Consider the following 11,722-nt stretch of genomic DNA (forward strand, 5'->3'; position numbering starts at 1 on the left):
CGCACGACCCGCATCGGTATCATCGTGAATAAGTTGAAGCAGCACAAGTCCCCGGATGTCGCGCGTTTGGCCGGAGAGATCGTCTCCAAGTGGCGGAGCGAGGTCAACAAGCAGAAAGCTAGCGGTGCCGCTGCCGCTGCTCGCCGATCGAGCACACCCAACGGTGCGGCCTCTCCTGCAGCGGTGAGCACGCCCAGCGACAAGATGTCGAAGTCGTCGGTCCCGCCCGACAAGCGGACGTGGAAGGCGGATGGCGTCGACATCAACATCACCGGAAACAAGGTTCGCGACAGCTGTATTGGCCTGATGTACGACGGTCTGTGCTTCACCACCACGGAAGCTCCGCGGGCTGTGTTGGCCAAGGCGACCGCCGTCGAGGCTGCCGCGTACAGCGTGTACGGACCCGAGACGAAGGAGCAGTACCGCACGAAGATCCGGAGTCTGTTCCAGAACCTGAAGAACAAGTCGAACCCGCAGCTGCGGATGCGCGTGTTGACCAGCGAGGTCAGCCCGGAGCAGTTCGTCAAGATGTCGCACGAGGAGCTCAAGTCGGCGGAGCGGCGCGAGGAGGATGCCCGGATCCAGAAGGAGAACATGTCCAAGGCGATGGTTGCGCAGGCAGAGCGGAGCATCAGCACGAGTCTGCAGTGCGGCAAGTGTGGCCAGCGCAAGGTCACCTACACGGAGGCCCAGACGCGCAGTGCCGATGAACCGATGACGCTGTTCTGCACGTGTATGAACTGTGGGAAGTCGTGGAAGCAGTAGACTAGACGTCTATTGCCTTCATTCTCTTTCTCTTCCTGTCTCTTTTTCTTTTTCTTAATTTGTTTTGTACTTTCTATTTCTTATTGCATGTCGAGACTACCGTCATCTCGGAAGGTTGGGGAGTTCAAGGAGGCGCTATTCTTTATGACTTTCTGCGTGTGGCGTGTTTCTTGCTGCCGGCTTTACACGGCTTTACATGGCTTTACATCTCTAGCTGCCCGGATTTGATTGTTCCTTTTTCAAAGCTAACATGTTAGGATAGAGGGAATGGACTGATCGAGTAGGTACGTTATACTGAGAAGTCGAGTTTTATTATATCTAATTATTGTATTTGAAAATGTGAAAAATCAAATCCGCTGCTCAGTCTTTCTCTTTTGCTGTCTGTATATTCATCCACAACTCCCGTACACCTTCATCCCCGACCCTAGAGCCTCCTTCGGAGGAAAAGAATCGCCATCGCCCTCCTTGGCGGCAACAGAGATCCTTCTCGTCCTGCCCTCCTTCTGATCAACCATCTGCTCGAGATCCCTCAACTGGCCCTGACTGGCCAGGTAGGCGGCGCCCGTGTCGGCCCAGACGCGGTACTCCTGGATTTTGAAATGGCCACTCCGCTCAGACGACTCGCCCACGTCCTCGGCAATGCCCAGCCGGTAGCAAAAGGTTTCGTCCCACGCCTCGCCCGTCGCCTTCCAGATGAAGCGGGCGCGCCCGCGCACGCACACCGCCAGCGTCTGCTGGTCGACCACCCACTCGTCCTCGCGGTCGAAGCGCATGTCCTGGAAGGAGATCAGGCTGGCGATGAGGTCGAAGTAGCGGCCCACGCCGTCGATGCCGTTGAACGGCCGCCCCAGGAACGGCGCCAGGTCGGGATGCCCGTGCTCGTAGGCTACCGGCATGGGCTCCTCGGTGAAGTGGGTGAGGAGTTCGGTGGTGGAGGCGCCGCGGGCGAAGGCGGCGCAGAGGGCTCGCGCGGGGCGGATGATGGTTTCGCGGGGGATCATGTTGGTATAATAGGAGAGGAAATAACGGGGTTATATAAAGAATAAAAAAAAACTGGAGAGGTTGTTGTCGGTGCAGTATATCTGTACAGTATGTTCGTCAGTATCGTCCATCAGGGAAAAGATCGTAATGATACTTACCTCCCTACAGCGCTTCAAACAAATAAAAAAAATCTAATGAGAAGCAAACAAATACAGCTGAAGGAAATCCGTCTCAGAAAGAGCGGCAGAATCAGCAGAATCCCACCAAGCAAGTCCAATTCAATTCCTTCTCAGACTGTCTCCCATGCAAGAGCAATTATTTCTCAGCTAGATGAGACGGCCATTCACGAGAATTGATCATCAGCCCGGCGCTAGGGTCCCAAAAAAGTAAGGAGGAGCTCGATACATGTCTGCCCAGAGTTTGATACAAAAATATGATGAAGGTTGATGGATTGATAGGGAGGTAACGAGGTCGGGTGGGTGACGCTGACCTGACCATGACATCATACCGTCCGAGACTGTCACGGGGCAGTTCCAATTAGGGCCAGGGCTTAGGGCTGATGGGACCGGCAGCAAATGAATGAATTGATCAAAGTACCTACGGCCAAGTATCCATTGTCTGACAACTCCTTCCTCTTCCTCTTCCTCCAGCCATCATCTCGAAGACAACATTGAGCCATTACAAAGATTCGCTACTCCAATAACCATTCAAGTGCCAACGCCCATTTTGGGTGTTTCTTCTCTTGAGTCGAAGAACTGGCTTGGAATCTCAACAGGCAAAACATGCAATTTTAAGAAACGTATGTCCTCACTTAGGGATTTTGTCCCAAATCTGCGAGAATTGGTTAAAATACTCTTTGGAAGCTCACTAACAACGTCTTCCTCACAATGTTGACAAAATCGACGAGTCGGTTGCATGAGAGATTCTAAAAAGTATTTTAGCCAGTGACAGCCGTCTATGAGATCTCCAGAGATGCCGGCGCCCTTCAAACCCCTGAGAAGTCGGAGACAAACGTCAAGGCTGTTGTAGAGCACGCTTCCAACTAAAGTCATTATCCACAGGTCCAAGGCCTGCATGGGGATCGTCGCGGTTGTGTATCGATCCACGCTGCGCCTCGAACACCGTCTTGAATTGCAAGATTGAATGACATGTCTCGTCAAAAGCTGATTGACTGCGGAATATTACCCGCGTGCACGCCAAGGTATGGCCGTTCAGAAGGGACAGATGAGTCTCGCTACAGACCGTGATCGGATAGATCCAAACCACCCTCGGCGCTCGGTATCCCTTTTGCCCGGGCTTTTTCCTCCCGGGTACGGTGTGCAGTTGCGGCGGTGCGTGAAGCTCTTCCGAGATCATACTTCGGGCTGTGCAATGAATCGTGTCACAGAGAATGATCACAACAGTCGGACTGATGGGCATGAACAGGTGTGCCGCACTTGGCTTGCTCTCACCTGTCGCGGCCCTCGATCCGGACCAGGGGGTCGCCTAATAAGAACTCCTTCTCTGCCGGTGCTTTCCAAATCTGCAGCTGCATCTTCGCCAGCATCTGACATAATCCGATAGCATGTCGCGTTTGCTCGCAAAATTTCCTGTTTCTGCCGTTGCCTGTCCCTGACGAGCCTTCCTGGGACGAAAGTTCCTCAAAGGGCGTCTGGAGGAGGTACCGAAGCATATCCAACCAGGCCTCCCTACGCTTCTTTCCGGTTTCCGTGATCATGAATTCATCGACAGAGGTGTTGATTTCGGCGTCTATCGAATGGTTGCGAAACATTGTGGTCCGGAGAGACGCGATGATGAAGAATTTCTTGATGGTATTAACATCCTTCTCAGAGAGTTTCACTGCATTGCCAGCGTCGGACAAGCTGTCGGCGGCGGCCTTCTTGATGTCCGAACACGCACGGCTGGTATCCGTTTCCAGATTCATGAGCAGTTTCTCGATGTCGTCTTCTCCAGCCGCGGTCCGGTATAAATTGAGTTCCCCAAATGCGGAATCGAGACGTTTCAGTTGGGAACGGTTGATCGGGAGGCTGTAAACATGGCTGTTCACGACCAATAGTCAGCTAGCTACATCGACGTCAACGGGAATGGGGCAGGGCAGCGAACACGAAATTGTCCTGCGCGAATGGCTTCAGAATGAAACGCGGTATATAATGCTGATACTGTTCTCGTGCCATGTTTGCAGCCACCCCGCCTGCCACAGCTAGTTAACCACCAGGAGAAGAATTCTTCAAAAGACCAGTTCCAAGCACCGTACATGAGCAAAGAGATGCAACACACAAATATTTATTTGACCCATTTTTTCGATTTTTCTGTGACTCATGTTGGGATTAACAGCGTCGTTAGGGGTAGTTGGAGCGCCACAGTCAGGGATGTTCCCCTTTTGCGTGATCTGATTCGACAATTGGACCTAACTACAGAGAACTGCGATGCGATAGCTTGGGGTACGATGACTTGGGAATTCAAAGTAGTCATTTTTTTTGTTTTGCATTTTACTCTGTTTCTTTCTTTCTTCTCCTCTTCTTTTTTTCTTTTGTTTTCCTTTTGTTTTTCTTTTTTTTTCTTTTTAAGAAACAAGATCTCAGTCCGCACTGACATGGTAGATAGAGAAACAGTTCGCGTGCCACACGTCTACGCTGGGAGTAGCTCAGCTGGCTTTTCCACTACGGTGCACTACCTTCCTACTCCCCATGAAGGACTTGATGTGCCTGACATGGATGTATTTTGATATCTCCGAATATAAGAACAGAAGAACAATCACATTCAATCGGCGATGTATATATGATAACCGACAATCCTTGGTATAATAAACAATATGCGGAGAGTGAAAAAAAAAGAAAAAGAAGGAAAAGAAGGGAAAAAAAAGAAAAAAAAAAGGGTTACATGATATATAACGGGCCTCTGTAGGTAAAGAGGTTTATTTTTTATGGCATTTCCTTTTTTTCTTTCTTTCTTTTTTGTCTCTTCTTCTAGGCTGAAATGGCAATTCCATGTGATCTTACGGAACTGAAATTCGTCGCTCTGATTGATTGATTGATGGATTGATCAATTGATTGATCGACTGACTGGCTGGCTGCAAGGTACGAGAGCAATCCGATCGACCATTTTTTTTGCAGTTTGTTGAAATAGATACCTATTCCCTCTTCTCTCAAGGAAGGACAATTGACAATCCGTGATATATCATCTCTTTATGTTTATAGATTTGGTGTGGTATGTAGCATATAGTGGTCATTTCCATATTCTAGAAATATACATCCATATCTATACTATAGAGATGAGCGAGCGAGCGGGAAATTTAGTCATATAGAGTAGGCTGGTGTCAATTAGAATTTGTTCTCCTCCTCTCTTTCTCTCTTTCTTTTTTTTATTTTTATTTTTTTTTTTGATTAATACCTCACATCCCTTAGTTTTAGATTCTATCCAGCCTTCTCTGATTGATTGATTGATTGATTTCTGATCTCCGAATGAATACGAGACCAGTTATCCAGGGGCTATGTATCCATATCCATATATTTTTTTATACCAATTTCTGCCCTGCTTTGGAGGTACAAGCAAACTTAGGAATAAATTTCACAAAAGAAAAAAGTATTTTTTCATTATTTTTTATTTGGAATTTTTTTTCAACGAAAATACCTATCCATCTAGATACTGACAAGTGTCAACCGGCAACACCGGGGTTTGCTATACAGTTTCCCAATCAGGCAATCACCGATGATCAGCGGTCAACTTACCCGCTTAGATATTATTCTTCACTGCATGCCAAGAACACGGTTGTTTCTACCTACATGTCGATTTCCTATTGGTTTGCTTAAAGCTCGCTTAGCTCCTGTACTGTACATATTCACTTATTCGGGCTCTGGCTCTGCCTCGCCTATATATAGAGGCTCCCTACCCTCGTTAGATCGTTTAGATGCAGAATTCTATACTCGGTACATTTTTTGGAGCTCCCATATGGCTTTATATCGATGACAGATCTACGGATCTGTCTGACAGGTAGTATTGTAGCACTCCGGGGCTGTACCCAGGCCATGGACCTAGGGGAGGAACCAACATTAGTCATTACCTAGTCTGATGCTGGTGCATGCATAATGGTCTGCAGAAATCTGCATAGTATCATTACCTTAGTGTATGTACTGAACAATGATGATGCTGAAACAAGGACACAGAACTCGGCAGTGTAACCGACATGCAGGCCGGATAGCGATTAAGGATTAGGCACGCAGTATGTAGGTAGTAGTCATGGTAGCGAGATGAAGCTGTCGGCAATTTAAAGAGTAGTTAGGTAGTATTATAGGTTATGTTAACAGTTATTTTGATCTGGTTGACGTAGCATAACCAATTAATAATTACCAATGCAACTTATAACCATCTTAATTCGTGCGGGGCAGCTCAGCCCTACTTAAATTGAATATCCAACTGTTCCCAGCAGGTCTCTACCAACCACCCTTGCAACATGCACGACTTGAAAATGCAATAATATTTCTTTTTTTGAAAAAAGAGAGAGAGAAGAAGAAGAAGAAAGGAAGACTCCATGCACACCCTCAAACGCATCTGGCCGCAACTCTTTCCCCCCGCCAACTCGGCCACCATCACCGAGGCCAATGCCCCCTCGCAGACTGGCAAGGTGATCATCATCACCGGCAGCACGTCTGGCGTGGGCTACGAGCTGGCCAGGATCTTGTACCGTGCCGGCGCGACTGTGTACATGGCTGCTCGAAATCAAGACAAAGCCGAAGCAGCGATTCGTAAGATCGAGGAGTCAGCTGAGTCGACGACGCCAGGCACCCTCAAATTCCTGTCATTAGATCTCAACGACCTGCGCACCGTCAAACCCTTTGTCGACGCCTTCCTCGCGGCCGAGACAAGGCTGGATCTGCTCTACAACAACGCTGGGGTGGCCAATGTGCCCCCCTCAAAGCGCACCGTCCAGGGTCTTGAGAGCCATCTAGGCGTCAACTGCGTTGGCCCATACCTCCTCACGCAGCTGCTGGCGCCGCGGTTGGTAGCCACCGCCAAAGACCCAGCACGCCACCCAACAGCGTGCGTGTTATCTGGTCGAGCAGCATGCTTGTCGACGTGCTGACTCCAGCAGAGGGCGTGCCGCCAGCTGAACTCGACAAGCCGCACCCGAACCAAGACCGCAACTACGCCATCAGCAAGGCCGGCAACTGGTTCCTCGCCGCCAGACTGGCGAAGCAGCTGGGGACCGACGGCGTCGTTAGCATCACGCAGAACCCAGGCAACCTGGTCACGCCCATCTACAAGGACACGAACCGGCTCGTGTTCTGGTCGACGAAGCCGCTCATGTTCAAGCCCGTCTGCTGTGGGCCGGCCTGTCGCCTGATATCACCGTCGCAGATGGCGGGCGCTATGTCATCCCCTGGGGACGATGGCATCCTAGTCCGAGGAAGGAGTTGTTCGACGCGATCAGGGATGAGGACGAGGGGGGGAAGGGCTATGCGCGGGTGTTTGAGGAGTGGTGCAGGAGGGTGACGGAGGAGTTTCGCTAGTTGAGATAGAGGACTTGCTAATAGATAGATACCCAGGATTATATTACGGTTTCGTATATATTATGGCAGATTTGTATGACGAAAAGCTGCTAGTTGTGTGTGTTTGTGTTTCTTGCTTGCTAAGTATATATCACGTCACGTTCGATGATCTCAGATTTACTCCTTTTTTTATCTTAATTTCTTTATTTCAGTCAATGGTATACTGAAACCATTATGTTTTATATCATATCATAGGCCGCACTGCAAGTACTCCGTCCGTCCGCTGTCATATCAGCGTCTCCAACAGAGCCCTCTCTCTGAATGTTCTTAATAGCAATGGTGCATTGGTCAATCCATTGTCAACGACCTGATCAGCACTTTCTGATCTATCAGAATCGGTCTCCATGGCCGTTTTATGCTGCATCCACTGCAATGTATATACAGTACATAGTCAATGTGCGAAGAGAGAAAAGATTGGGCCCTTCGATCAGTAACTGCACGGAGATAGTTCCATTTCCGGACATCTGCGAGGAAACCAACATGAGTAAATCAGATCCTGCCACGTCACTCATTTATATTGCGCTTCACTAGGATGAGCCTTGTAGGCGGACTTGTTCTTAGTGGTTAAGAGGTTCAGCCCATTGGTTGTTAGCAGGAGATAGTATCATGGCGTGCCTCATCGTGGCTCTGACTGAGGCTGTCATGCTCAGTAATTGGTTCAGACGTATTCTTAGCTCTCTTTTCTTTTTGAGATGCCATTTGGGGGAGCCATCTAGTTACGTTGATATTCCTGTATATCCTAATCTTGTCAACATATCTCACCATTCAGTCAATTGACGAGACAATGCCTCCAAAGTACAAGGAGTACCAGAAGGAAGATGAAGACCGAGAGAAGGAAGCATGTCTGAGTACAGACCGCATGGAGCGTCTACAAATCATGGCTGGGGCAACAGCGTTCCATCAATTGTAAGTCGTTTACTTTTCTCATTCCCTTCTGTTATCTAAATCGCTTCAAAACTCGAATCTATGAACGGTCTGGTCGCAAGATCCTCGACGATCGTAAAAAGGATCCTGGTCACCTAAAGTACACGGCGAAGACGAGGCGATTGGCAAATCAAGCAACGGCGAATTGGGAGACAGCAGTTAGGAGAAGTGGAAGGGACCCAGCACAGGTGGCGGCACAGGAAGCGCAACGCTTTGATATGTTGATGGAGCTCAATAAGAGGGGAGTCACGGACAGCAAGACTCTTCTACAGCACTTGCAGGCAAGGAGGAATGGGCAAAAATAACGGATATATTGGATGTCAATTACTGAGATGTCCTGGTCAGTATTCGTACACTAATTAGCCTAGCTAGGATTAGACGAGCGGCAGTCTATCTCCTAGAGCCATCCCTCTATGTAGGTAGATTCCTAGGACAGGGATATTCATTTCTCTTCCAAAATGTCGACTGCATGGTCCAATATTTATCCAACATTGGCTATGTGCTAGCTGTAACGAAGACGAAAGAACGGCCGAGCGAGAGAAGGAAGATACAAGGATACTCCTTTACCACCATGCATGTAGTTAATCGCGTTCAATACAACTTGTCCACTGAGATACTTACTTGGAGGGTCAGTAAGACATCTTACTGGGTTGGTATAGTCATGTAAGTGAGGCTCCAATTTGTCAGCACTCTATGCAAGCCGATATTAAGGTGGTCAGCTGGACAAAGTGACCATGCATGCCATGCTGTTTGTCAGAAGCTAAAGTGCACAGTAAGCTTTCGAATCCTTGTCATGAAGCTTAGTCAGAGAGGAACTGCAAAATGTCCTGCAGAAATGGGAAAAAAAAGTGTCAGTTGCGGCTGATGCTTGCATTATATTTATGGTCTCGTATAACGCCAAATTCTTCCTTGTCAGGATTTCCAGTCAGTTGTCTTTCATCCCATCATGCGTGCGATTGTTATTAGATTTGCGCTCCCTGCAGATTGCTCTAGTTATATACGACCGCCACATAGCAGAAATCACTGGAGATAGGAGTGTGGCCTAGTTGAGCCCCTACTACTGCATATGAGCCTCTCCCATCTCCCGCCCACTAACAACTCGGCTTCAGAAATCAAGTTGATGCGGCATGTATCTTCACGTCTACAGTCAGAACCCCCGGGCAGAGCAAGTATGTAACGGCTGTCGACGACGCAAAAAGACATGCGACAAGGCATTGCCCAGTTGCTCCAGGTGCAGGAAGTGAGGCATAAGCCACTGGATCAATAGCACAGCATGAATTGACTTGTTTATAGATATCGTCTCCGCTGCGTCTATGGCGCCGACTGGGCAATGACGGAAATGCGAAACCTGGCCAGCATGCTGCAGACGGCCGCCAACGAGCTCACGATAAGCATCGAGCAGAAAAGTCATTCTTCGACTCCTAACCATGATCCCTCCTCCTCCTCGTCTACGTTTTGCAAAATGCTGGATTTGAAGAGGTTGGATCCGCCGCGTTCGTATCCTATACCTGCTCATCCGCAGGTGAATCTACTAGTCAAACATTGTATGTGACACACATTACGTTCTGACAAGTCCGAATTTGATTTATTAGCATGTCTTCTCTCTGAATCACTCTAGGTAGCTCGAGGATTGGTACTGGCTGGAGGATAACTGGAGGATATCTGCCTGGAGTATTACTTACTAATAGCACATCGCTTGCCGCAAGTTTGCGACTCGCTAGCAATGTCCTCCTCCCCCATCAACTCCGAGGGAATGGCCTATCGATTACAGACCGTCTGGATGCGCAATGCCTTCGCTGACGCCTGTTTGTTCCATACCACGCTGTATGCGGCATCAGCACACTTGGATGCTCTCTGTGGACGGACAAATAATCCCGTCACATTGTCGCACCAGACTGCGGTTATCCAACTCGTTAATCGGAGGCTTGCCAGTGAGGATGGACCTGACCTGGATGATGCGACAATCGCCGCGATTGTGCCGCTAGCGTACTGGGAGGTAGCGCCTAATTCTCTCTTTTTCCTTTTTTTTTTATCTTGTTTCTTCCTGTTGATGTCTGCTCTAGCACATCAAAGGCAACCTGGAATTAGCTCAACTCCACATGCAAGGACTGCTGCAGATGGTGAGAGCAAGAGGTGGTCTCGACAAGCTGGGCTTTGATGGCCTTCTGGCGGGTATGATTCTGTTGTAAGCTTCTCTGCCCCGTGAGAGGAGACTGAAAAGCACTGCTAACGAAATCTTCTTGAAGAACAGCCATCTCTAATGCGATTGTCTTTGACTGCACACCTGCATTCAGTGCCTCCAACCTATCACTGGATCCTCAATCTTTTCAGCTAGGCCCATCCACCGCTTACCCAGTTAATCTGGTGGCAGCAATTCTCAAGCGTGGTGTGACAAATCAGGGTTCGAGTAGCATAGAAATCCGCATCCTTCAAGATATTTATGATGCAATTACTGTGCCTGGCAAGATGACAGGGGCAGATTCAAACTCAAGACAGCAGATCCTTTCCACCACTTCTACCACTAACAGTTCTGAAGACTTCATGCACGAATCCTGCCATCTAGCAGCGCTGATATTCTGGTGCCTGGTCGACAACACCAACACCAACACCCTTCTGACGCCGCCCATCACCACGCTTGAAAACCACGTCAGTGACTTGAAGGTCGCTCTGGAGAAGAGAGATATCATAACGTGGCTCATCACAGCGCCAGAAATGTTGACGTGGATCTGCTTGACGGCCGCAGCGGCCGCGCAGGACAGCACTGAGCGAGCGTGGTTCGCCACCCGTCTCGACCGCATGATCACGGCTTTGGATTCCATGGACTATCCGATGTTTCTCGAGGGCTGGTGTTATTTCCATTGGCTGAGGCGGTTGTATGAGGCCAAGAGGATGAAAAAATAAAGCAGATGGTTGCGAAGGTTGACACAGAACCCGTCTGGAATATCAGCAGATATAACTATGCTCAAAAACCGCCTGCTCTTAACCCTTGACGAGAACGGGAACTCTCCAAAGAGGTCAACCCTTCTGGTGCTTTTAGCACTGTTGTAGAAGCATTGCCTTCATTTTGTCAGGGGTCTTCTCTTCCGTTCGGCCAAAAAAAAAAGACATGAGAGATTATGCACCTTTTGGCTGTTGGATCTTTTTCCTGGTTGAACATGTTGGTCTTTCTCACTCTACTGGGAGCCGGCAGACGGGATTCATATCACCAGTTAATGTATGAATATCCGTGGAATGTTGATTTCGATTCTGTTGAACGAGACGAGACGAGGTGAGACGAGATGAAGCGAGCAGTAGAATGACAGGATAGGATAGCAAGTTCGCTCAGTAGGTATGCAGTAGGTAATGTACATACGTAGGAAGGTAGGAAGGAAGGAGGAAGAAGGAAGGAAGAAGAAGGAAGGAAGGCTATCTTTGTTATATCGTTATATATTTTTTTATTTTTTGTTTTTCTTATTCCTTCATAATTCTTTTTCCAGCTCTAGTTAATATGATATCACCGGTGAATG

General features: G+C 48.6%; 5 protein-coding genes across 5 annotated transcripts; 3 read left to right on the plus strand and 2 right to left on the minus strand.

The window, feature by feature from the left end:
• Window positions 1-1,154: 1,154 nt before the first annotated feature.
• VTN77DRAFT_8418 (uncharacterized protein) lies at window positions 1,155-1,766 on the minus strand (the record flags this gene model as incomplete). The annotated part of the gene is made up of 1 exon (XM_069424914.1): window positions 1,155-1,766. The coding sequence occupies one exon, from the start codon at window positions 1,764-1,766 to the stop codon at window positions 1,155-1,157; it is 612 nt and encodes a 203-aa protein (XP_069274717.1).
• Window positions 1,767-3,193: 1,427 nt separating this feature from the next.
• VTN77DRAFT_8419 (uncharacterized protein) lies at window positions 3,194-3,670 on the minus strand (the record flags this gene model as incomplete). Its single annotated transcript, XM_069424915.1, has 1 exon — window positions 3,194-3,670. One exon carries the CDS (start codon window positions 3,668-3,670, stop codon window positions 3,194-3,196), a length of 477 nt encoding a protein of 158 aa, XP_069274718.1.
• Window positions 3,671-4,000: 330 nt separating this feature from the next.
• Window positions 4,001-4,471, plus strand: VTN77DRAFT_8420 (uncharacterized protein; the record flags this gene model as incomplete). The annotated part of the gene is made up of 1 exon (XM_069424917.1): window positions 4,001-4,471. The coding sequence occupies one exon, from the start codon at window positions 4,001-4,003 to the stop codon at window positions 4,469-4,471; it is 471 nt and encodes a 156-aa protein (XP_069274719.1).
• Window positions 4,472-6,274: 1,803 nt separating this feature from the next.
• On the plus strand, window positions 6,275-6,826 carry VTN77DRAFT_8421 (uncharacterized protein; the record flags this gene model as incomplete). The annotated part of the gene is made up of 1 exon (XM_069424918.1): window positions 6,275-6,826. The coding sequence occupies one exon, from the start codon at window positions 6,275-6,277 to the stop codon at window positions 6,824-6,826; it is 552 nt and encodes a 183-aa protein (XP_069274720.1).
• Window positions 6,827-8,076: 1,250 nt separating this feature from the next.
• VTN77DRAFT_8422 (uncharacterized protein) lies at window positions 8,077-11,117 on the plus strand (the record flags this gene model as incomplete). The annotated part of the gene is made up of 5 exons (XM_069424919.1): window positions 8,077-8,198; window positions 9,510-9,760; window positions 9,938-10,212; window positions 10,280-10,401; window positions 10,463-11,117. The coding sequence occupies 5 exons, from the start codon at window positions 8,077-8,079 to the stop codon at window positions 11,115-11,117; spliced, it is 1,425 nt and encodes a 474-aa protein (XP_069274721.1).
• Window positions 11,118-11,722: the final 605 nt, after the last annotated feature.

The sequence above is a fragment of the Rasamsonia byssochlamydoides genome, assembly GCF_041956645.1.
Source record: "Rasamsonia byssochlamydoides strain NRRL 3658 unplaced genomic scaffold VTN77scaffold_71, whole genome shotgun sequence".
NCBI classification, from domain to species: domain Eukaryota; kingdom Fungi; phylum Ascomycota; class Eurotiomycetes; order Eurotiales; family Trichocomaceae; genus Rasamsonia; species Rasamsonia byssochlamydoides.